Consider the following 26,958-nt stretch of genomic DNA (forward strand, 5'->3'; position numbering starts at 1 on the left):
AGCTTGAGGCTGTGAAGTTGTATGCGAAACTGTATGGGAAAATGTGTGATTTTGACCTACTGTACATGGAAGGATATATTTTCTGACTCCATTTTACAGGTTGTGTGTGTCTTTTAAAGAGGTTCCAAGCTGAGACATTAGACATGGTAATATCATGGGGACTACTGCATATAGGGCATGGGTCAGAGAATTGGCTGTGCTGTTTTCTGCAGACTAAAACAGACAAACAGAAGCTTTCTCCCTCCAGCATGTTCTAGTAGCTAATGACTGAGGAAGAAGAGTCTCTCTGGCCCAGGTCTCCCAGAGAGGCTAAGATAGAGACAGAGCTCTCTGGTCTTACTCTGGAAGAGATAAAGGCCAATTAGGGAATAGAACCCAGAAGCTGTACACAAACACACTAATCACTACTGAAAACAACACAGAGGAGGGAAACGTCTGTGGGGAGTGTGTTGACTGGTCACAAACATATTATGCATACATACACAATTTATGGGTGCAGCCTGCAAAGTAAAAGGAACAAACACACACACACACACACCATTAAACAGGGTGGAAGAACACACACGTACACAAACTTACACACACACAGACACACTCGCCCTCTCTCATACCTCCTCCAGCCTCCTCCTTTGCTCTTTCTGCTGCTCGATGCGTTTCTGCCTCTCTGCCAGTAGTTGGCGCTTGTACTCCTCCTGCTCCCGGAGCTGCTGCTCCTGCAAGAGCTGCTGTCTGCGCAAGGCCTCCGAGCGCTCCTTGTTCTCCTGCTGCAGACGGATGAAGTCCCTACGCAGGGTTGATTCCCCTGGCTGGTTCACTATGGAGCTACGGGACAAAGCGATACGTTAATATGGAGCGCTATAGACCGAAAAGACATGTTAGCTAACGCATTTGCTATTAGTATGTTGGCTAGTTTTTGGATTGATCCATGTGGGTTAGTTACCTGGGCTCCCCCTCCTGCTCCTGAGCTTCCTCCTCTTCTTCTTCACTCCCACTGTACTCATACTCTGTATCATCTACAGAAGAGAGGAAAGGGTGAGAATGTTTCAAATGTCTTCTGGAGATGTCTTAGAGAAGACTAGTGTGTGTGTGTGTGTGTGTGTGTGTGTGTGTGTGTGTGTGTGTGTGTGTATTAGTATGTCTAAGACTCACCCTTCTCCCCCCTCTTCTTCTTGGTGCGGTCGATGTGGTCTTTGAGCTGGATGCGGACCTGCCTCTCGTTGGGCTGGTCCCTGATGAAGGGGTGTTTCAGCAGCTGGTCGGTGGGGGGCCGCTGGGTGTAGTTCTTCACCAGGGAGCCTTCAATGAAGCTGCAAAACTTCTTAGACCTGAGGAGCGGAGAGGAGCCATTTGTTACTTTTATGAGCCTATGCTGTATCTACCAGGTGATGTTAGCTGAGCTATGAAAGAGTTTCACCAGTATCATTTTTCACAGTGGGATTGTAAAATCGTGGTTTAAATGTCTGAAATCATAAGGGCATAGATTAGTTACATACCATTTCTTTGACTTGAGTCGAGGAGGAGGGTTTCTGGGGATGAGGAAGAGCGCTCTCATTGGATGCATATCGCACAGCGCTGGAAGACAAAACAAACACCGATAATTTCAAGCAGGTTAGCTTGCTGGGAAAAAATAGTACTGTAGAAGTCCAATAGTAATTTTTTTATTTATTTAACTAGGCAAGCCAGTTAAGAACAAATTATTATTTTCAATGACTGCCTACCCCGGCCAAACCCTCCCCTAACCTGGACGATGCTGGGCCAATTGTGCGCCGCCCTATGGGTAGTAATAGAGTGGCTGTACTTACGAGGAGCTCCCTCAGCCATCTCTATAGCTGTGATTCCAGTGGACCACAAGTCACTCTGCAGGAGAAAACACACTATGAGAGATATGGACACAGCCACCATTGTGTGTGTGTGTGTGTGTGTGTGTGTGTGTGTGTGTGTGTGTGTGTGTGTGTGTGTGTGTGTGTGTGTGTGTGTGTGTGTGTGTGTGTGTGTATGAATCTATAAATGCATGCATCTATATAGGATGGTATTACCACCCTCTCTGGTCATGACAACATCTACCCCAACCTGCTACTGTACTGTCTGTACTGTCCCATCAGCCTACACAGCCACATACAATGGCACAAACGCAAGCAGCTATCAATCAACTAACTTTACATAGAACTGGACACTGACAGCCATTAGCAGATAGCAGCATGGTGTTATTGAGCGCATCTTACTCTGTAGTCGTAGGTGGCGTCTGGGTTCTCGTCGCAGGCAATGACCTCGGGCGCCATCCAATAGGGTGTCCCGATGAAGGTGTTCCTCCGGCCCACTGTCCGGTCCAGCTGGGCGCTCACACCAAAGTCCACTGGAGGAGGGGGGAGAAGACCAGTCAGAACCAGTTCAAACTAGTTTAGTCCCATGTATCATGTTTCAAACCAGCCTCAGTTTGAATCAGACTAATTTCAACCAGTTTAAACCAGTCTAGCCTCTTGTATCAAATCATCTCAAACCGATTGAAACCAGTGAACTCACCCAGTTTGACCTCAGCATTCTCAGTCAGCAGCACGTTCTGGCCCTTGATGTCACGGTGGATCACATGGTGGGCGTGCAGGTGAGCCAACCCCTGAGGAGAAACAGACCATCATGAGACCACAGATACCAGCATGCAACAGCAGGGGAAGCGTGCAGGAAGTAAAAGTAGACTCACCCTGAGGATCTCACGGGAGATGTAGGCGATCCAGTCCTCCTTCAGTGTGTTGCCCTTGGTGTTCTTCACCAGGTCTGTGATAGAGCCTGCACCACAGAACTCCATCACCAGCTAGAGACCCATAGAGAGAGAGCGAGTTAGTCATGTACACATATGCGTGGCGCACGCGCACACACACACACACACACACACACACACACACACACACACAGCAGCCATAACAGTGTAGATGTAAAAGGTTAGAGACACAGCTGTGAAAACAATAGACGTGGTACCAGTGGTGGAAAAAGTTCCCAATTGTCATACTTGAGTAAAGTAAAGATACCTTAATAGAAAATGACTCAAGTAAAAGTGAAAGTCACCCAGTAAAATACTACTTGAGTAAAAGTCTAAAAGTATTTGGTTTTAAATATACTTATGTATCAAAAGTAAATATAATTGCTAAAATACACTTAAGTATCAAAAGTAAAAGTAAGCAAACCAGACGGCACAATTTTCTTGTTTTTGTTATTTGCAGATAGCCAGGGGTACACTCCATCACTCAAACATCATTTACAAACAAAGCATGTGTGTTTAGTGAGTCAGTCAGATCAGAGGCAGTAGGGATGACAAGGGATGTTCTCTGTTTAGTGAGTCAGTCAGATCAGAGGCAGTAGGGATGACAAGGGATGTTCTCTGTTTAGTGAGTCAGTCAGATCAGAGGCAGTAGGGATGACAAGGGATGTTCTCTGTTTAGTGAGTCAGTCAGATCAGAGGCAGTAGGGATGACAAGGGATGTTCTCTGTTTAGTGAGTCAGTCAGATCAGAGGCAGTAGGGATGACCAGGGATGTTCTCTGTTTAGTGAGTCAGTCAGATCAGAGGCAGTAGGGATTACAAGAGATGTTCTCTGTTTAGTGAGTCAGTCAGATCAGAGGCAGTAGGGATTACAAGGGATGTTCTCTTTGTGAACTGGACAATTTTCCTGTCCTGATAAGCATTCAAAATGAAATTAGTACTTTTGGGTGTCAGGGAACATGTATGAAGGAAAAGTACATACTTTTTTTAAAGAATGTAGTGAAGTAAAAATTGTCAAAAATATAAATAGTAAAGTAAAGTAAAGTAAAAAAATGTTTTTACAAATAAAACTACTTAACTACTTTTAAGTATTTTTACTCAAGTCATTTACACCACTGCATGGTACTTGTGAGAGAACCCCTCACTCCCTTTCCCTCCCTCTCTTTCTAAGTAAAGCAGAGATGGATGGCAATAAACAGGGAGTAACCCTGGCCTGGAGGAACCTATAGTTAAATCCCTCTCTCTCTCGCTCCATCCCTCCTTCCCCTATCTCACTGGTCGCTCGTTCTCAGCAGCACCTCTATCTCTGAGAGATAAAAAGCCCCAGAGTCTGAAAGGGGCCATTAAAGGTAACACTAGCAGGCAAACACACAGGGACTGGCCGGGGAGGGAGGGAGGGAGTGGAGAGCTATTGTTGACCCAGAGAGAAAGGAGGAGAGGAAGGGGGAGTTCAAACCACCCAGCCTTTAGGGAGGACTGTTCATGTTTTTAATTGAACCTTGATTTAACTATGCAAGTCAGTTAAGAACAAATTCATATTTACAATGACAGCCTACCAAAAGGCCTCCTGCGGGGACGGGGGCTGGGATAAAAAAAAATATATATATATATATATATATATATATAGGACAAAACACACATCACGACAAGAGAGACACCACAACACAACATAAAGAGAGACCTAAAACAACAGAGCAAGGCAGCAACACATGACAACACAGCATAGTAGCAACACAACATGGTAGCAACACAAAACATGGTAGAAACATTATTGGGCACAGACAACCGTACAAAGGGCAAGAAGGTAGAGACAACAATACATCACGCGAAGCAGACAACTGTCAGTTAGTCCATGTTTGAGTCTTTGAATGAGATAGAGATAAAACTGTCCAGTTTGAGTGTTTTTTTGCAGCTCGTTGGAGGGAAGGATGGTTTGAAGGGGATATATCTGTAGCCACTCATTCATAGATGGTTGTAGTGAGGAGGACTATGGATGACGAGGTAGGTAGACTGAGGATGGTAGCTCCTATTGAACATAACTAGCAATGTCATTCTATGACACCATTGTGGAGGCTGGAGGTGTCCAACTAGTTTAGGCTTGAGTTTTAGGTAGAGGTATTTGGGACTGAGGGATAGACTAGGTAAACACACACTCACCCATAGCTGGTCGTCATGTCCTGGTGGGCTCTTCTTGATGAAGGCTCCGTAATAGGTGGCTATGTTTCTGTGGTGGGAGTACTTCTTCAGCATATTAATCTCCAGTTTAATCTCCTCCTCTTCATCCTAGACACACACACACACACACACAGAGTGAGAGAGAGAGAGAAAAAGAGAGATAGAGAGCGAGAGAGAGAGAGAGAAAGACCATTAATAAAGCTAATAAATTCCCATTGCCCTGGAGACGGGGGGGGGGGGGGTAATTTTATGAAGTAATGGAGCGAATCATAACAAACAAAACAAATATTCATTGTTCTATTTGTCCCGGCCAGGGAACACGTCCTAGAGACATGTGAACTGATAACAGTCTCATCTGGGAGCCCCCGGTGACAAACAACCACCACACACACCCACACACCCTAACGAGCTCTTTGTTTTGTGTATGATGGTCTATGAACTGACACTCCATAGGTTGTTTACCCCTCATGGCATTTCCAGAGGGGACGTTTGTTGTAATCATGACAACAATAACAGAAACAGAATGCTATTTATTCAACCAGATTGAGCCTGGTAAATACCACCATTTATTGACTTTCAGTCACAACGAGAATGTTGACGAGCATGGAAGTGAAAATGGCACGTTCTATATCGTAAATGATAATGGAGCCAAATAAACCAATATTATCACACAGGCACACGCACACAGTGTATGATTCACTCATAAACCATTCTCGCCGGTAAAACATTGATTTAGCAGTGGTAAAACATTGATTTAGCAGTGGTAAAACATTGATTTATCAGTGGTAAAACATTGATTTATCAGTGGTAAAACATTGATTTATCAGTGGTAAAACATCGATTTATCAGTGGTAAAACATTGTTTTATCAGTGGTAAAACATTGATTTATCAGTGGTAAAACATTGATTTATCAGTGGTAAAACATTGATTTATCAGTGGTAAAACATTGATTTAGCAGTGGTAAAACATTGATTTAGCAGTGGTAAAACATTGATTTAGCAGTGGTAAAACATTGATTTATCAGTGGTAAAACATTGATTTATCAGTGGTAAAACATTGATTTATCAGTGGTAAAACATTGATTTATCAGTGGTAAAACATTGATTTAGCAGTGGTAAAACATTGATTTAGCAGTGGTAAAACATTGATTTATCAGTGGTAAAACATTGATTTAGCAGTGGTAAAACATTGATTTAGCAGTGGTAAAACATTGATTTAGCAGTGGTAAAACATTGATTTAGCATCACTTTTTATAACGCTCCCTCAATTTGTGGTCTTCATGTTGGTGGGATGACCTGCCATTTTTTTTACTCATCGTCTTATTAATGAAGCCGGTGACTTATGTGGTACTCCCTGATCATATTCTAGTCCTGTACCTTGGCTTCATTGGACCACTTCTGTATTGAGCGCGTCACTGGTACTTCCTGTTAGTTTTTGCTTGTAAGCAGGAATGAGGGAGGATAGAGGTAGTTACCGTCAGATTTGCAAAATGGAGGGTGAGCTTTGTTGGCATCTCTGTGTGTGGAGTAAAGGTAGGTGGTCTAGAGTTTTGTAGCCTCTAGTTGCTTAGGTGACATTTCTGGTAGATTTAAGTTTTCCTGCATTAAAATCACCGGCCACTAGGAGCGCCGCCTCTGGATGAGCATTTTTTTGTTTGCTTAAACAGCTTGTTGAGTGTGGTCTTAGTGCCAGCATCGGTTTGTGGCGATAAATAGACGGCTATGGAAAAGATAGATGAAAACTCCCTTGGTAAATAATATGGTCTATAGCTTACCATAAGGTATTCTAACTCAGGCGAGCAAAATCTTGAGACTTCCTTAATATTAGAGATTGCGCACCAGCTGATGTTAACAATAAGACACACATCCATTGAGCTTACCTGACGCTGCCGTTCTGTGCTGCCGATGCATAGAAAAACCAGCTAGAATATTATCCATGTCCTTGTGTTCAGCCTAGTTTCTGAGAAACATAGGATATTACAGTTTTTCAGGTCCCGTTGATAGGATAGTTTCAAATGGAGCTCATCCAGTTTGTTCTCCAGTGATTGTTGTACATTCGCCAATAGAACAGAGGGCAGAGGCAGATTATTTACTTTCCGCCGTAGCTTCATTAGGGTGCATGCGCATCGGCCTCTATATCGCTGTCTCTTTCTCTTCCGGATCAGGGCCAGGTCCGGGGTGAGCAGTATGTCCTGTACCACTGACTCTCTGTTCTGATGTCCAGAAGCTCTTTTCGGTCATAGGAAATGGAGGAGACATTATGTACAAAAAAAGGTAAGCTCACAAAATAGCAGAATTGGTCAGGAGCACGTGAAACATCTGCTATACATTCCTGTGCCATTCTTCTCTCAGTCTGCACTCTCCACAACCTCGTATTTTCATCACCCCATCTTCTATCCCCCAGTTCTCTCATAGCCCGGATGCCATTTTCACAACTCTAACTCATGTGTAGGAAGTGAGATAATGATGGTGGGAGGTGTTAACAAGGGTGGCCATCTTACAGATAGCATCACACACAATGGAAAGAATAAGGGTGATGGGTCACCCTTTTTAATACCTCCCACCATCATTACCTCACTTTCTACAATAAAGATATTCAGCTAAGAGAGTGAGCTAAGAGAGTGAGAAGAGATGAGTTGAGACAGTGCACGAGAGAGAAAGAGAGAGCAAGAGAGAAAGAGAGAGAGAGCGAACAAGAGGGAGAGAGGAAAGATGGAGAGACTGTTTGAATCAGGGCTTTTGCTAATAACTTCTGACTCCTATTGAATCCCAGTGAATTAGCCTCCAACAGCAGCCTCTCTGCTAGGTTAGCTTGAGGAGCAGGACTCTAGATACTACAGTCCTCTGCTCTAGTACACCTAATGTGATTAGAAGTTATACAGTCAGAGAGGCAGGGAGAGGAATGGTAGGAAGAGAAAGAGCAAAAGGAAGGGAGAGAAGAGAGATGGGTAGTGATGGGAAGAGAGCAAGACAGAGAGAGAAGAAGCAAGAAAGAGGGCGGGAAAGTGAGCAAGAGAAAAGGGGAGAGCAAGAGAGAGAAAGGAGACAGCAGGCAGGAGAGGTGATGAGAGACGAGTGGCTGAGCGACTTAAAACCCTCCCATAATCCCACTGCACTTCAAATGAACCTTCTGAGAGGAAAGAAAAACAAACTCTTCCCCTTCTCTTTCGTTCTTCCACTCTTCTCTATTTCTCTCTCCCTCACTCCCTCTCTCTGTGCTGTATGTAGGACAGGAAGTGGTATCTGGGTCAGAGCACATATGCTGAAATGAGCCTGTAGAGTGAAGCTAAAACTATACTGGAGCTGTCTGTAGCTCTACTGTAATATGTTATATTCACAGGAACACACAGAACACACATACATGGTAGGGAGCTTGGGCAGAAGCACTGGGTTTACAATACAAGGATATGTTCCCATCTTAGGCGTAGACCCTATAACTGGTGTGCACCACCCCTACACATACATCAATGATGCTACCTGGCTCTCTGCTTATTCAAGTAGTACTATACCATTGTATACACAGTGAAATAGTACTGGGCAATTCCACTGTAACGGAAAAATGTATGCCAAAAAAAAAACATTGATTTCAAGTTTAACAAACCATACAACTATATGCACAATGACTACTTTGAACAATTTACAAAGTAAATCAAAAAAATATATATTTACTGGAAAAACTCTGCAGATGCAGTAAAATCTCCCTCAGTTGTATTCTGTTACCAAACATTGTATCTGCACAGTTCTTCCTGTAAATGTGTTTGGTAAATTCTCCGTGGAAATTGTTAAAAGTTGCCTTTTTACAAAGAGGTGTATGGTTTGTTAAACTTTGAAATCAATTTGTTTTTTTAAGTATACATTTTCAAGTGAAAAATCTGGGTCTCTGTTTCCATGCTCTACAAACAGATGTTTTCTGCTGACCACGAGTTCCTGGATGACACATATCATATGTACTGAATCCTGTAAATCCACTAGACTAGCCTATCCCCCTGCAGGACAACGATAGAAGATCAAGCTTTTCAAAAACAAACATGTTACCACAACCCAACTAATTCCCTCTCTTGGCAAACACCCCAACCCCAACTGAAGTGTTTATTTTACAAAACAGCTGAACAGGGAGAAAATGACCCCTTTCCAAAACTCTCTTCGCAGAAAAGAGTTGATGTGTGAAAGATCTCTAACAAGCGTAGATCACCAGTAGGACTGTATAAATACAAGCCACACGCCAATAGTCAGACAGTCTGGCAAACAGAATCCATCTCTCATTCTCTGTCCTCCTACTCACTCTATCCATCCTTCTCCCTGTCCTAATCGTTATTTTCTTCTGATTTTCTTTTGCGTTATTGACATGTGAAATAAAAGGATGGTGCTTGGATGTTTTTTTCCTCAATCAGTAACAGGGTAGGAATATGCTTTGTCATGTAGACAAATACTGTCTGTAACACTTGCCTAGTGACAATAGTCTGGGTCTGTCTTTCTGTTCACACTTAGTATACACGCACGCAAACACACACACAAACTTCTTACATGCAGTATGCCAAGATAAGAGGAGTGTGTAACGCAAATAGTGATGACACACCAGTTCTTCTTCAACACGTAGTGTAGGAAACTTCTGAGTCACATCCAGTGTGTATTACTGTGTTGAGCTCAGATTCTTGACCTTCATTCTCACTGTAGGAGCCGTTTTGGCCCGTTTATGTGCCATTTTATGTGTTGTGTATACAGTACCAGTCAAAAGTTTGGACACACCTACTCATTCTTTATTTTTTACTATTTTCTACATTGTAGAATAATAGTGAAGACATCAAAACTATGAAATAACACATATGGAATCATGTAGTAACCAAAAAAGTGTTAAATAAATCAAAATATATTTTATATTCTTCAAAGTAGCCAACCTTTGTCTTGATGACAGCTTGCACTCTCTTTGCATTCTCCTAACCAGCTTCATGAGGAATGCTTTTCTAACAGTCTTAAAGGAGTTCCCACATATTCTGAGCACTTGTTGGCTGTCAATCCTTCACTCTGCAGTCCAACTCATCCAAAACCATCCCAATTGGGTTGAGGTCGGGTGATTGTGGAGGCCAGGTAATCTGATGCAGAACTCCATCATTCTCCTTGGTCAAATAGCCCTTACACAGCCTGGAGGTGTGATTTGTGTCATTGTCCTGTGGAAAAACAAATGATAGTAGGACCAAGCGCAAACCAGATGCGATGGCGTATCGCTGCAGAATGCTGTGGTAGCCATGCTGGTTAAGTATGCCTTGAATTCTAAATAAATCACAGACAGTGTCACCAGCTAAGCACCTCCACACCACCACACCTCCTCCTCCATGCTTCACGGTGGGAACCACACATGCGGAGATCATCTGTTCACCTACTCTGCGTCTCACAAAGACACGGCGGTTGGAACCGAAAATCTCAGATTTGGACTCAAAGGACAGATTTCCACCGGTCTAATGTACATTGCTCGTGTTTCTTGGTCCAAGCAAGTCTCTTCTTATTATTGGTATCCTTTAGTATTGGTTTCTTTGCAGCATTTTGCCATGAAGGCCTGATTCAAGCAGTCTCCTCTGAACAGTTGATGTTGCAATGTGTCTGTTACTTGAACTCTGTGAAGCATTTATTTGGGCTGCAATCGGAGGTGCAGTTAAGTCTAATGAAGTTATCCTAAGCAGCAGAGGTAACTCTGGGTCTTCCTTTCCTGTGGCGATCCTCATGAGACCCGGTTTCATCATAGCTCTTGATGGTTTTTGCGACTGCACTTGAAGAAACTTTCAAATTTCTTGAAATTTTCCGTATTGACTGACCTTCATGTCTTAAACTATTGATTGATTGTCGTTTCTCTTACCTTATTTGAACTGTTCTTGCCATAATATGGACTTGGTCTTTTACCAAATAGGGCTATCTTCTGTATACTACCCCTACCTTGTCACAACACAACTGATTGGCTCAAACACATTAAGAAGTAAAGAAATTCCACAAATGAACTTTTAACAAGGCACACCTGTTCATTGAAATGCATTCCAGGTGACTACCTCGTGAAACTGGTTGAGAGAATGCCAAGAGTGTGCAAAGCTGTCATCAAGGCAAAGGGTAGCTACATTGAAGAATCTCAACTATAAAATATATTTTGATTTGTTTAACACTTTTTTGGTTACTACATGATTCCATATGGGTTATTTCAGTGTTGATGTCTTCACTATTATTCTATATGTCGAAAATAGTAAAAATAAAGAAAAAGCCAGGAATGAGTAGGTGTGTCCAAACTTTTGACTGGTATTGTATGTTGTCTGTCAAGGGTTATTTCTACTTGTTTTGTACACTAGAGGGCACTATATGTTAGGGTCATGGGTCACTGGTCACATGTATACCGGTCTTTCTATAAATAATGGGGCCAATGTGTGACATTGGGATAAACATTTCAAAATGGTTTGAAACAAAAATAAAAAGTAAGTACACAGTTCCACATGTGTACTTAGAGGAAATTGGCCTATAACTCCACCTATACAACAACATAGACCTAGGACTACACATTCTTTAAGCAGGGTTCATACAGACATTGGCAAGTCAAATTCAAGGACTTTCAGGGACTTTTTCAAACACTTAATTGTTATTTTAACTGGCCTCAATGTTATACAATTGTATCATTTACATATGGCCTAATATTGAATCCCCCACCTTCCCCCAAAAAGCATGCAATTCTTTTTTTTAAATTACCACTAAGAATAATTCATTTTTTTGGCTTTGCCAATGCATTGATATTCAAAGTATTACATAACAAAAATGTGAGAACAGTATGGACATTACCTGACTAAATAGATTGGATGTTTGCATGATGATTTTTCTGTAGCCCATGTGGCCGACGCAGGTACACATAATAAACCCATGAATAGTGGTAGCATTAATCTCACTATTTGAATCTCACCATTGTTGTTTTTATATTGAGAAAGTGTCCAAAAAGCAGGTACATTTTTTAATGGAAGGATTTGAATGGAAAGCCAAGTTGAAGCCAACAGATGTCGTCCTCATAATAAACGCACATGATTTTACCGAAACAGAGTATTGCAACACCCTTCAATTGAAGCGGCGGGAAACAATCGAAAGTGGCCACATCTCTCACAAAAACTGACACAAAATGTAATCACGGATAATTATAAGGGAGCAGGAGGACTTTTCAAGCACCAAATTGAGGAAATGTCAAATTTTCAAGGTAGGCCTATTCCAGTACTTTCTGAGCTCCAAATTCAAGTTCAAGTGTCATTCGGAAAATTCCTTCCTGGATCAGATGACGATATGTGAAAATATTACAATGTAACTAAATCAAGGTAAGGTGAACTCTTCGGTTTGAAGCATTTGATTTTGCAATCACATTTATTATTTTGGATTTGTGTGCCCATGAAAACAGTTTTGACCCCGTAACATAAGACACAAAATGTTACAGAGTTACACTGCATTTCTGAGATCTCGATACATAAAACTGTCCAACAGCTAGATCCAGGATTCTTACAGGGTTTAACTTTAATGTCCAATTTAACTGATTAATGCTTAATATATAATATAACGACAACTTACACTGCCACTGTGAATTTTATATAGCTATGACTCCCCCCCTTATCTTAATGTAATGACATGCTGAATGAATTGCTGATTATTATCAATGACTTATCAACAGCTGTAAATAGTTGTCCAGTGTAGGAAATTCTCACTGGTGCCCTAGTTTATAGAAAGACCCATATAGGTAGCAGAGGAAGGGCTTTTTTCCACCAATGCGAATGGTTCTTTCCGTTGCCAGTGGCTTTTCAAAAGGATCTCTCTCACTCACACACACACACACACACACACACACACACACACACACACACACACACACACACACACACACACACACACACACACACACTTCTAAAGGATGTCACACTGCTTGCTTATCAAGTACCACTTCCTCCAAATTCAGCCCATACCTGGCACGAACTCCAGACCTCTGTCTTGCTAGCAGACGTGACCGCTCTCCTGAAGTGTCTTACCAGTCAGCACCATGTGAAAAGCCAGCTATTCACTCCATCCAGCTCCAAACACAAACTCAGCTTTGTGGCATGAAGAGGGAAAAAACTACAGAGGTTGAAGCCCTACATTCATATAAGCCTGATATTATAGCTATTTTAGGAGGGAAAATATTGACTAGGGGAATTGAGGAAAGGAGAGAGAGCAGGGGGGCGGTGGAGGTTAATCTTGGCAACTACTACTATCCAGCTATTTGTGTTTTGGTTATATTTAAGACATATCTAGGGCCTCAGATGCAATAAAAATCGACTTGGGATATGTCCCAAATCTACATGGGCTATAATGTGGGTGGCTATAGAGTATTTATGGTCAAACATAGCTGGAACCTTGAGTCAAGTACTATTCTGTGATCCCAGCTTCTAACCCGATTTGGTCTTGACACCAGGTCTGACATTGGATGTCATTTTACTATCTACTCCTTTGGTTCTTAAAAAATAAATGTTCCTCTGAGGAGCCTATTGGTGGGAATATAAAGTCTAGAATAAGTCCAATGAAGGATTAGACAGTGATGTCATAAATCACCGGATTATTCAGGAAGTAGTAGTAAATGAGCACTGGGAACCAACATGGAACTCCTAATGAATGGAAGTGAATGTGTGGGAGACAAAGGACTACCAAGTAAAGGTGTGGAGACTGCCAAGTGAAACTGTCAGTCAAACCAGCGCTCTGTTATATCACACACAAAACTCTCCCAATCGAGCGAAGGCTTACCTCTGTGACATCCATGACCTTGATGGCCGCCAGTTGTCCTGTCTTGACATGTCGGCCCTGCAGAGAGAGACAGAGAAAGAGACCGGGAGAGACAGAGAGAGAGACAGACAGAGAGAGAGACCGGGAGAGAGACAGAGAGAGAGATGAGTGAACAACATCATTTCAGCCCTGATATGCAAAGTATCCAAGTGACGTAGTTTCAGTCAGAAAGAGCTTGAGTGCTTGACCCCAGGCACAGTACTGGTGATTCCTTCATTCCTAACCACGAGCGGACACTTCACATGACAATCATGGAAACTATAACGGCAGATATCAGGTACGTAAGTAACAACCCTGTCCATCTTTACGGCCCCATGCTAGTCTTTAGTTACCTCAGAATGTAAATCATTCTAACCATTGCAATCTTCAATGACATAATATTTTCTATTAACAGAAGAGGTAGCGGAATAGTAAGGGAGGGGGTTAATGAGGGGGTCACAGGGTTTTGCTGGTCTGACTGGGAGCATGAGCAGACTAGAACGATGACTAGAGAAAAGAAAGATATGGGTTCACAACCTTAATAAAAAACCTGCTTGCAAATCAGAATCAAATGCTGAACAGAATACAGTAAGCTAGATATGAGAGAGAGATGGAGAATGAAAAGACAGAGAATCCCAGAGTCATGACAGTTGTATGGGCCATATGTCAGTGCTGAGTTTGGGGGTCTGTTTCCCAGTGCCAGTCTGCTTAGTCTTTTCAGTGCCCTGCATGGAACAGTCACCATGACAACGTGTCCTACCACGTTTTTAACGATAGGGAGGAGAGAAGGCTGAAGGAAAGAAGGAGAGGAGTGACAGGTCTAGTGTGTGTGTCCCCCTCCTCAGCACTTGGCAACCCTGCCTGAGTCCAGATGCGTATTTAAAATTACCCAGGCACTGACAAAGACACCCCACTGAGGGCAGGGAACTCAACCAGGTAACAGCACCCCACGAGGACACTGCCAGCTACCAGACAGACTTTAACACTACACCCTTGGCCACCCAGGGATACACCAGACCAGAAATCTCAGCATGGCCCCATAAATGAACCACACAAACCCTCACAACCCCCAATCAAACAGAACTGGACTGCCTATTTCCCTGTTTAATGCCAGGCAGGGCGTAGGGCAGCTGTGGTCCTGAGGGATTCTGTCTGGGAGAGGGGTAAATCTAATCTGGTGATCTGTCTAATGACTGTGGGGATTAACGAATGTCTCACCAGTCCACATTCACACACAAACACACATAGGTACAACACAAAGAGCAGCCTGTAAGCATAACAGGAAAAGTCCCATTACTGTTACATATCGGTACCTAGATAAAACTAAATTGCAGGTTTATAATTCCTATACTGTTCATATGATGTTCATGCCTTGAAATGGTCTTTCAACAATAATGCAGAATGGTCATCTAACAGCAATGTTATTACCTTGATGAAACCATCCCAGTTAGGGATGCACAATATATCGGTGAACATATCGGAATCGGCCAATATTAGCTAAAAATGTCAACATTGGTATCGGCCAGGAGTCTAGTTTAACGCCGATGTGCAAAACCGATGTCAAAGCTGACGTGCATACCTATACAACGTAGGTACATGACGTAATGACGCCACGTAAAATGTTGCACTATACATGCAACACAGTAACTAGCCCACAATGTCTGCTGTGTGGACTGAGCAGTCAACAAGTCGAGCAGTCATTTGAAAGAGTAAGAACATTTCAGCGAGAAAACTCAAAGGTGAAATACATTAACGCCAAGATAATGGTATTCATTGCCCTTGACAATCAACCGTTCTCTGTTGTGGGTGATGTTGGCTTTCGCGACTGGTCGAGCACTGGCACACTAACATTACCAAGTGCGCTATTGTTCAGATGTTGCCCTACCGGAGTTACACAGTAATAGAGTCACTGCTCTTAGCTTCCCGACATACTAGGGAACGCCGTTTGGGTCTTTGTGTGTCAAAAAAGATACACGTTAAATAACACTATTTGACACGTTAAATAAGCTTTTAATTTGACACATCAAATAACACAGTTCTATTATAGAATGTTGTGTGTTCTGTAGCACTCTCAAAGCTGAACAACTATCAGTAGCACTGTCAAAGCTGAAAAAAAAAGTCTGCAAACAAGCAAACACCGGCCACGAACGTTGGTAATAAAGCATTATTTGTTTGACCGCAACTTCTGGGGTAGCTAGCTAGCTTTAGCTTGGTACCTAGATAGTACCAATACAACCAGCCTGAAAACAATGACCAGTAGAAACTGCAGTCATTTTCACTATTCTTAGCAATGATTTAGGAATCCTTGTGAGTAAGTACTAGCAAGGTAGCCACTTGTTCGCCTATTGAAATTGAAGTTCAGTTCATGAAAATAAATAGCAGCCAGCGAGCTTCATCTGGCTAGCGAGGCTCGACCTGACCGGGTTATGCGTTGTGAAGCTAGCCACAATAAGGATTAGGCACAATAGTTACATTTGCGGTTTGCCTTCAAAATAAAAAGTACCTCTTTGAAAGTGATGCAGAAGGTTACAATTGGTGGACTCATGCCATATTTAGACTAGATAATGTTAAACAAGGTTGAAATGTGAAGCAATGAAATGGGGTATCAGTCTACTCGGTGACACCCACAATACATAACTGTGAAGACTTTACGCAAATATTAGCGTTGTAGCTCTTATCGCGGGACTGTGACTGTGTGAAATCACCTCCCCTGACAGCCTATTGTGTGTATTGACATTCATATTGCACTGTACAGCTTTACCTAAGGATTGGAGATCAATGAAATGGGGTAACAGACTACTCAGAGTTATCAGACTCCAAAACATCCATGCGGCATTGTTTTTCCTCTGGAATAGTGTTCAATACACATAGGTTGACAATAAATGTGGCTCAATTGACAGTTGTTTAGAGTCCCGCAATAAGAGCTACAACACTAATGTTCTCTGGGTGTCACTGAGTAGACTGATACCTGATGTCATTGATCCACAATCCATAGGTAAAGCTGTACAGTGAAATAAGTATGCCCCCAATGCAATACTAAAGTATAATACATCCAGTGTGATTTCAACAGATTTTTGTCAAATTAACAAATTATTGTCTTTTGTTGATTTTATATAACATTCCAACCTCGTTTTGCATCTATTAAACTATGGCATAATTCTACTATTTGTATTAATTTGCATCACTGTCAATGACATACTTTTATTTTGAAGGCTAACCGCAAAGTCCACTATTGTGGCTAATCCTTATTGTGGCTAGCTTCACATAGATGGGTCCGACCACCATTAATCAAATAAGAACTGTCTTATAAATTAGGGTTATTTTAGACAATAACACCTAGCTATTTAGTTAGCTAGCTAACTATAGCTACTGAAACAGATGTCATTTTGCTATGTTTTTGGGGAAGAACATTGTTTGCATCCATGAGCTAGCTAGCTTTTTTTTAATGACCAGCACTGTAGGTGCGCGAGACAACTTTACCGGCACCATAGCATACGTATCAATGAATAGTTATGACATGAAGTACAAGTGATAGTGTAATCAATGTGTAATAACTACGTAAAAAATGTATGAACGCATTAAATTGTGACATGTAGTCATATTCAGGTCCTGATTGGTCAATAAGCTTATTTGACATGTCAAATAGTGTTATTGATGTGTATCTTTTTTGACATGCAAAGACCTAAACGCCGTTCCATATAAATCCTGGTTGAGAATGAAACAACTGAACAAATGAACGAAACAACACAGCAAGTAAGTGAAAGAAATAGGTTTTCATTGTGTTTTACTGGTAATGGGGACATACGTAAATGCCAACAAAATAACATTTTGGTCAGTGTGGTGTGTGTGTGTGTGTAACCTTTATTTAACTAGGAAAGTCAGTTAAGAACAAATTCTTATTTGCAATGACGGCCTACCCTGGCCAAACCCGGACGACGCTGGGCCAATTGTGTGCAGCCCCATGGGACTCCCAATCACGGCCGGATGTGATACAGCCTGGATTTGAACCAGGGACTGTAGTGACGCCTCTTGCACTGAGATGCAGTGCCTTAGACCGCTGCGTCCATGTGTGCGTGTTAACTATTTCACTGTACTAGAATGCTTAAAAGGCCGCTAAAATTGTAAATATCAGTTAGCGGTATTGTTTTACTTTTGGCAAGGAAAATATTGGATATCGGTATCGGCCAAAAATATCATATCGGTGCATCACTAATCACAGTGTGAGAAGGGTTGGCTGAAGACCAGTAAATGGCTTCTATCACTTCTATCAATGGCTTCTATCACTCTTAACAGCATGCTGTGTTGCTTTCTGGGGACTGTAATGGACACACACCTGTGTGTGTGTATGTCAGGGGGTAATGGATGACTCAGCAGAGCTGGTGTAATGGCCACACATGCTGGAGGAAGATGGATGCTGCCGTTTAATGGAACCTGATGGACGTTGACCACTGGGCTCTTTCACTCTGGGCAAACACCACACACACACACACACACACACACACACACACACACACACACACACACACACACACACACACACACACACACACACACACACACACACAATAAATATCCAGTGCTTATTGCCTAATCAGTCTAGCCTTATTTCCTCACCTTGAGAATTTGTAGAATTCCCTCCAAGGGCTTTTTTAGCAATTTCAAGTACATGAGTGTGTGAGAGAGATGTGGGCGTGCAGAGGTGGCGTGGGAGGAGAGGGAGATAGAGGGAGATGGGGAATAAGAGGGAGCAAAGAAAGAAAGAGGCTGAGGGCCAAGTGTTTCTGCGGATCTTAGCGGTTATCCAGATTCACTTACACACACACACACACACACACACACACACACACACACACACACACACACACACACACACACACACACACACACACACACACACACACACACCCATAGACTAACACACACACACCCCCATAGACTAACACACAGGGCCTGAGGGTGACTGGGTGCATATGGTAAGGAGGGTTGGTATTGGTGCCCCTGACTGAAAATCAGAAATCATCACTACCTGTCATCATGTCAGTGTCATCCTTTGGCTTGTCTCAATGAGTTGTCCCTCATTCGCTCTCTTTTACTCCATCCCTCCATCGTGAGGTTTGGTTTCAGGCCTCTTTGAAGTGAAATAACCCACAAGTGATTGGCACCCAACCAGTTCACGCTCAGAGCTGTGTATGTGCTTGCATGTGTGCGTGTGTGCATTTGTGGACGTGTGTGTGTGTTTAGGAGTATGTGTGTGTTCTCTCCAAGGTGAGAGAGGTGATATCGGCAGCACCCAGACCAATCACAGGAGGCCCACTCCACTATGACATCATCTGCTCAGGTTCCTCTACTCCCCACAGACACACAGCCTTGTGTCTGCCCTCTATCTGCCTAACACACATAGGTGCACACACAAACAGGCGCAGGCGTGCACACACAAAGGACAATAATACCCCATCCATGTGAGTATTTATTTTTTCCACGAGTTCACTTCCCCAGCTGCATCTAGTCACAGTCAAATATAGTAAGTATATAAAATCAAATATAACAGATGGGCTTCTGCAGTGTTTCCCCTAGGATTGTTTTCAGCAGTGGTGACAAAATTATGTTGACATCATCGGAAATATAACTGATTCACTCCACTGCACTGTAGGGAGACGATAAGCAACACACAGTGGCTGTGCAATCCTGGCTCTCATTCGCACCACTGCTCACTCTGTTTTCTAAAGATATAGGTTGTAACTTGTCACTCTGATCTTATAAGGGATGGGCTTAACTGGCATAATCTCGCACTGTTTTCTAATAACCAGCCGCTGCTAAATGAATATCGGGGAAACACTGGCTTCTGACATTAGAGACAAAAGATAATGATCCACCGTCTCTGTTGAATGTGGAAAACCTGCATCTCTGACCACAAGCAGATCATTTTGGAGTGACTTCCTCCATAACAGTCTCGAAGGCCTCTTTTCCTTCAGCCTTCTTACCCCTTCACCTATCAGTAATCACCAAGGGAAGGAGATGTGGTAATGAAGCCTTCTAGGACTATGGGGACCAGTTCATAAGATCATACTTATGAGAATCTGCCCTCTGACCCCAGCACACAGGGGGTTAATCTGGAGTTCTCATTAAAGGACCAGAGCACAATATGGCTTCCTGTCTGGTCACCCTCCCAAACCAAAACCCAAACCCCATCCCCAACTATCTTACCACACCTCTTTTTCTACAAATAGCAACAAATAGAGGAACATGAATTATGCTGATATGCAGTAAATAATCGTGACAGTCCAGGACCGACTGGGACTAGTTAGTACAGATGCTGTGAGAGGAGGACCTATGAGTGTTCTGTGAGACTATTTTCGATTTCTACTGAGCCACAGCCTTCCCTGTGGCTCAGTTGGTAGAGCCTGGTGTTTGCAATGCCAGCATGGTGTGTGCAACGCCAGGGTTGTGGGTTCGATTCCCATGGGGGGCCAGTAGCAAAAAAAAAAATACAAAAATATATATATTTTTTAAAATGCATAAAAGGAAATGTATGTATTCACTACTGTAAGTCACTCTGGATAAGAGCGTCTGCTAAATGACTAAAATGTAAAATGTAAATGTATTGTTGTGTTTGACTGGAGGCAGAGATGTGGGATGGGAGGGGTGTTTGTTCTGACTGTGCTGTAGAGAGGGGGGCAGCAGTGTGTCTTCACCAGAGTAGAGGAAAGGGACATTAAGGTGAACAAATGAAAAATAAGTGTAGTCATATTGTTAATGACAGTGCTGCTACTGATGATGACGATAGTGAAGTTAAAAGTCATGGAGGCAATGATATCAGTGATGGTGATGACAACTAGCATTAAGGTGTCCGTCTGTTGCTAATGTAGTAGCCAATAGAACGTGCCCATTAGACTTGGAGTGGAACTACAAGAAACACACAGAAGCCAACACACAATAGGAGGAAATCAATACAAACAAAGAATGCAACAGAACACAAAAGCAGTGCTATCAAGTACAGAACACACAAAACTAGAAAACTGAAAAAGAGTTCAAAGTTGAAAAAGCATTAGAGTATAGGAAGTGTGTCATTCAGCGTCTCGTGTCTGAGGAAGATGAAAGTAAGATTAGACGTAGCCCAGAGAGCCACTTCCCTCAGGAAATACCAGGGGAGTATAGTCATCCTGGACCAGCACACACACACACACACGAAGGTTCTCGAACACGTATACATTAATATTTTTCTGTATATCAATAAGCCAATGCAAACATGCAAAAAATAAAAATCGTAAAATAAAATAGATCATAAATTATGTTTAGTTTTAGTTTATTTCTTCTAAACATTCGGCAAAAATGTAATGGTGTTAAGCTTTTATTTCTAATGGGGTTTTCGAGCTTCTGAATCTGGCAGGTAAATGATGCCAGTAGATGCCGGTGTTTCAAATATGCCTAGCTAGTGCATCAGTTTCACTTGGTATCAGTAGCTAATAGGTAAGAAAATCTGAGGGCGAGCACAGAGTGGGATTGGGCCAAGCTAGAGCACCTTGTGAAGTTGCTGGAGTCGTTTGCAATCCAAACCGACCAACTTCAAACTGACAGCCAGTTGCGGTGCCTTGCCTTCTCAACCTTGAGGCACACTTGCAGTCAACTACTGTTGTAAAACAGTTGGCACAGGTTCGACCACAGTTCTTCAGAAATATAGCTTAATCACATCGAAGATTGTGTCTGAGGTCACTGTCTAGCCAGAGGCTCAACCTGGCAGGGCATTAAGTGCCCCGTGTGAGCTGCGGAAATACCTGGAAGAGGTAAAGGGGGGTATGTTTAGAGAGTCACCGCTCCAGTTCTGCAAGGCAAGGATGGCTGTTTATCCAAAGTTGTGGCACTGGATCTGGTTTCTTCCCCTGCATCCTGAGCGTTCGTGGAGAGAATATGAAGCTTGTCATCAGGCTTGGCACACCGAATGACCACCTCTATGGCACGCAGTCTTCTTCAAGATAAACCAGAACATCTTGATTGGTTGAGGTACTTGATTCTTCTTACATCTACTACTAAAGTTAAAAAAGCATTGGATTGGTGTAAACATGGGAAAGAGAGTTTCCTTCCACCATATTTCTTGCACCAGTCTAGGCACTTATCCTTTAATCCAAGTCACATTAGGATTGTTTTAAATTTAAACTTAACCAAACCTATGTCCTGGACATGGAATTGTATGGAGTCCTCGAGTGACCAAAAACCTAGACCCCTTTAGGGGTGCATGCACCTGGACCCCTTGTCCCGTCCCCCAAGCCCAGAGGGTTGCAATAAAGAACCCCTTGTCCCAAAAGCTGGAGGCATAAACACACACACACACACACACACATACCAACTAAGAGCTAACTGTCCATGCAGCTTACTAAGACTGCCTCATATACTCTCTATCTCAGCAAGTAAATCTCTAGCATTATTAGGCCCCCAGCGTTAACATGCTATTGCATCTACAATAAGGCTTTATTGATCGAACCAATAATGCATGTCACGATACTTATGTTAATTATGCTAATCATTGAGTTAGCAGAGACAACGATTCATCACAGGATGACTTTAGGAATGTGACGTTATAACCAGCCCCGTACGAGCTACAGTGGGTGCGCACACACACACACACACAGTGGGGTGACATACAGCAGCTGCATACCACTCCAGCCCACTCCCAGAGAGACACACACACACACACACACTAAGGGGGGAGAGAAGAGACAAGAGGACCAGCGCAGAGGAGGAATTAATGTAGAAGCACTGCATTCCAGATAACAGAACCAAACCAATCTCTATTCTCTTCCACCATCTCCACAACCCTTTCTCACTGCGAAGCAGCGCTATGAATTAGCCCACCATATGGTTTGGTTGCTTTTCTTACATGTAGACATAAACTTATGTATGTATACATATACACAGTTGAAGTTGGAAGTTTACATACATTTAGGTTGGAATCATTAAAACTCATTTTTCAACCACTCCACACATTTCTTGTTAACAAACTATAGTTTTGGCAAGTCGGTTAGGACATCTACTTTATTTATGACACAAGTAATTTTTCCAATTGTTTACAGACAGATTATTTCACTTATAATTCACTGTATCACAATTCCAGTGAGTCAGAAGTTTACCTGTGCCTTTAAACAGCTTGGAAAATTCCAGAAAATGATGTCATGGCTTTAGAAGCTTCTGGTAGGCTAATTGACATCATTTGTCAATTGGCGGTATACCTGTGGATGTATTTCAAGGCCTACCTTCAAACCCAGTGCATCTTTGCTTGACATCATAGGAAAATCAAAAGAAATCAGCCAAGATCTCAGAAAAAGAATTGTAGACCTCCACAAGTCTGGTTCATCCTTGGGAGCAATTTCCAAACACCTAAATGTACCATGTTCATCTGTACAAACGGTACGTAAGTATAAATGGTATGCAAGTATAAACACCGTGGGGACCACGCAGCCATCATACCGCTCAGGAAGGAGATGCGTTCTGTCTCCTAGAGATGAACGTACTTTGGTGCGAAAAGTGCAAATCAATCCCAGAACAACAGCAAAGGACCTTGTGAAGATGCTGGAAGAATAAGTAAAACGTAAAAAGTAAAACGAGTTCTATATCGACATAACCTGAAAGGCCGCTCAGCAAGGAAGAAGCCACTGCTCCAAAACCACCATTAAAAGCCAGACTATGATTTCCAACTGCACGTGGGGACAAAGATCGTACTTTTGGAGAAATATCCTCTGGTCTGATGAAACAAAAATAAAACTATTTAGCCATAATGACCATTGTTATGTTTGGAGGAAAAAGGGGGAGGCTTGCAAGCTGAAGAACACGATCCCAACCATGAAGCACGGGGTGGCAGCATAATTTTGTGGAGGTGCTTTGCTGCAGGAGGGACTGGTGCACGTCACAAAATAGATGGCATCATGAGGGAGGAAAATTATGTTGAAATATTGAAGCAACATCTCAAGACATCAGTCAGGAAGTTAAAGCTTGGTCGCAAATGGGTCTTCCAGTGACCCCAAGCATACTTCCAAAGTTGTGGCAAAATGGCTTAAGGACAACAAAGTCAAGGTATTGGAGTGGCCATCACAAAGCCCTGACCTCAATCCCATAGAATATTTGTGGGCAGAACCGAAAAAGCATGTGCGAGCAAGGAGGCCTAGAAACCTGACTCAGTTACACCAGCTCTGTCAGGAGGAATGGGACAAAATTCACCCAACTTATTGTGGGAAGCTTGTGGAAGGTTACCCGAAACATTTGACCAAAGGTAAACATTTTTAAAAGTCAATGCTACCAAATACTAACTGAGTGTATGTAAACTTCTGACCCACTGGGAATGTGATGAAAGATATAAAAGTTGAAATAAATCATTCCCTCTAATATTATTCTGACATTTCACATTTTTTAAATAAAGTGGTGATCCTAACTGGCCTAAGACAGGGAATTTTTACTAGGATTAAATGTCAGGAATTGTGAAAAACTGAGTTTAAATGTATTTGGCTAAGGTGTATGTAAACTTCCGACTTCAACTGTATATACAGTAAACTCAGTTTTTCACAATTCCTGACATTTAAAACAAATGACAGTCACACTAAGCGGAAACCAGATGGGATGGCGTATCACTGCAGAATGCTGTGGTAGCCATGCTGGTTAAGTGTGCCAGTGTCACCAGCAAAGCACCTCCACACTATCACACCTCCTCCTCCTCCATGCTTCACTGTGGGAACCACACATGCGGAGATCATCTGTTCATCTACTCTGCGTCTCACAAACACAGCGGTTGGAACCAAAAATCTCAAATTTGGCTCATCAGACCAAAGGACAGATTTCCACCAGTCTAATGTCCATTGCTCGTGTTTCTTGTCCCAAGCAAGTCTCTTCTTATTATTGTTGTCCTTTAGTAGTCGTTTCTTTGCAGGAATTTGACCACGAAGGCCTGATTCACAGTCTCCTCTGAACAGTTGATGTTGTGATATGTCTGTTACTTGAACTCTGTGAAGCATTTATTTGGGCTGCAATTTCTGAGGATGGTAAGTCTAATGAACGTATCCTCTGCTGCAGAGGTAACTCTGGGTCTTCCTATCCAGTGGCGGTCCTCATGAGAGCCAGTTTCATCATAGCGCTTGATGGTTTTTGCGACTGCACTTTTCCGTATTGACTGACCTTCATGTCTTGAAGTAATGATGGACTGTATTTCTCTTTGCTTATTTGAGCTGTTCTTGCCATAATATGGGCTTGGTCTTTTACCAAATAGGGCTATCTTCTGTATACCCCCCTCCCCCCTACCTTGTCATAACACAACTGATTGGCTCAAACGCATTAAGAAGGAAAGAAATTCCCCAAATCAACTTTTAACAAGGCACACCTGTTAATTGAAATGCATTCCAGGTGACTACCTCATGAAACTGGTTGAGAGAATGCCAAGAGTGTGCAAAGCTGTCATCAAGGCAAAGGGTGGCTACTTTGAAGAATCTCAAATATATTTTGATTTGTTTAATACTTTTTTTGGTTACTACATGATTCCATATGGGTTATTTCATAGTTTTGATGTCTTCACTATTATTTTGACAATGTAGAAAATAGTAAAAATATAGAAAAACCCTTGAATGAGTAGGTGTGTCCAAACTTTTGACTGGTACTGCATATTTATTTTCCGGACTCTGACATGTCTCGTTCTGATATTTCTAAATGTATTTATTTATTTTTGGATTATGTGCATATGGTTGAGTTTTTTTTAGGTATTATTACTATACTGCAATGTTCCCTCTAAGCTGTACGCGTGCAGCCGCGCAGAAATATCAGCCCACAGAGAGGAGCACGAGATTGAACTTCACTAAACTTTCTAGAGCAGTGGTCACCAACCGGTCGATCTCCAAGGCATTCCTAGTCGACCACCAAACCTTTATGTAAAAAAAAACCATTAAAGCCTTGTGTTCTATTTTGTTTTATTCCTCTGGGCTGTTTGGTGGTAGGTGTACCCGATTCAGCTGCTCTGTGTGCCGGTTAGGCAAAAGGTTGAGATTTTTAACCATTTCATGTGTCTGAAGGTACAAACTCTGTCTTCCCGGTGGGCCCTGAGAGCAAAGGATGCACTTTAAGCTTACCGCTGGCCAATCAGATGCCTCAGATTACCGTGTCTGCAGCAACGTAGCAGGCATAAGAAATCTACACACAAATGAGATTTCAAAGTGTTTAAAACCATGATTAGAGAGAGACTGTCAACGAATACAGCAAAGAGATGCTGTTTTTATGTGTGAGTTTATGCTTAAATTCTTACTCAGCACTGTCAACACTTTGTATTCAATACCTTTATAAGCCATAAAATGCGCGTTCTTCCCATTTCCACTCAGCGCAACAATAAGACTGCAGTTGGGTCTTTTTTAATATCAAGGAATATTTCACTTTCTCTGTTCATAGGAGTAACAACATGAATTTGTGCATGAAGCAGAAATAATGCGGTGCGACTCGAGTTTCGCCATCAGCTGGTCAGTGTCAGTGGAGGAAAGGGAGAGTGGAGGGCTGTTGAGAGGTGGACCCTCAGTCTGCTGCTCTCTCCCTCCGCTGAGACTGACCATCAGATGCAGGCACCATCAGCCCAGTAAAATTTAAATAAAAAGCAAATGATTTAAATGTATGCTCACTCAGCTGTGCCTCATAAGTAATACAACAACTGATCTACTACCAGTGTGATCATGTAGCCTCCCTCAAATATTGAAATATATATATTTTTAAACGGCCTGAAGAACAATGAATTGGCAGGGCAATTCAAGCAAAGCCAATATGCGCTGATAATGTATTGGGCCATAGCTTACTGCACAAACCTCACTGCTACAGTACTGTTTTAAATTGGTTAATGTTGCACAGGCTTACATTGAACACCACACATTGGCTGCTACTGTAGACTGAATGATAGAACAGCTATTTCCATGTTAAAATGTTATGGGATGCATTTTCTCCATTGTTTTTGATGAAAGCAGGTACAGCCTCAGTGTTCACAGTAAATGGCGCTGGAAGTTGCACAGAAGTTTCACAACGTTCAAGTTTGATTTGACTTGATTTACACATAAACACATGCAACCACCCTGCACTTCAGTGCAGCACCGGTCTGTAAAGTCATGTAGAGTCATATGCAAGAGACTCAGGAGATTACACCACTACCACTCTCCATTGAGGGAGATGGAGAGGTGTGTAGTGAACTGCTGAATGGCCCTGGTGATGAAAACAGGGATGTGGCGAAGCAAACGAATGTTGC

General features: G+C 42.3%; 1 protein-coding gene across 14 annotated transcripts in view; it reads right to left on the bottom strand.

The window, feature by feature from the left end:
- The window catches only part of map4k4 (mitogen-activated protein kinase kinase kinase kinase 4), a 91,649-nt gene that overhangs the window by 32,085 nt on the left and 32,606 nt on the right, over positions 1 to 26,958 (bottom strand). For all 14 annotated transcript variants that reach the window (XM_029711667.1, XM_029711669.1, XM_029711668.1 and 11 more), the window contains exons 3-12: positions 13,698 to 13,754; positions 4,908 to 5,033; positions 2,696 to 2,806; positions 2,521 to 2,611; positions 2,223 to 2,353; positions 1,803 to 1,857; positions 1,494 to 1,572; positions 1,150 to 1,325; positions 941 to 1,013; positions 612 to 822 (exon numbers count right to left, since the gene is read on the bottom strand). In XM_029711667.1, coding sequence (XP_029567527.1) covers positions 612 to 822; positions 941 to 1,013; positions 1,150 to 1,325; positions 1,494 to 1,572; positions 1,803 to 1,857; positions 2,223 to 2,353; positions 2,521 to 2,611; positions 2,696 to 2,806; positions 4,908 to 5,033; positions 13,698 to 13,754 — 1,110 coding nt within the window. The remainder of the gene's footprint in view (positions 1 to 611; positions 823 to 940; positions 1,014 to 1,149; positions 1,326 to 1,493; positions 1,573 to 1,802; positions 1,858 to 2,222; positions 2,354 to 2,520; positions 2,612 to 2,695; positions 2,807 to 4,907; positions 5,034 to 13,697; positions 13,755 to 26,958) is intronic.

This window comes from Salmo trutta, chromosome 24 (genome assembly GCF_901001165.1).
Source record: "Salmo trutta chromosome 24, fSalTru1.1, whole genome shotgun sequence".
NCBI lineage: Eukaryota > Metazoa > Chordata > Actinopteri > Salmoniformes > Salmonidae > Salmo > Salmo trutta.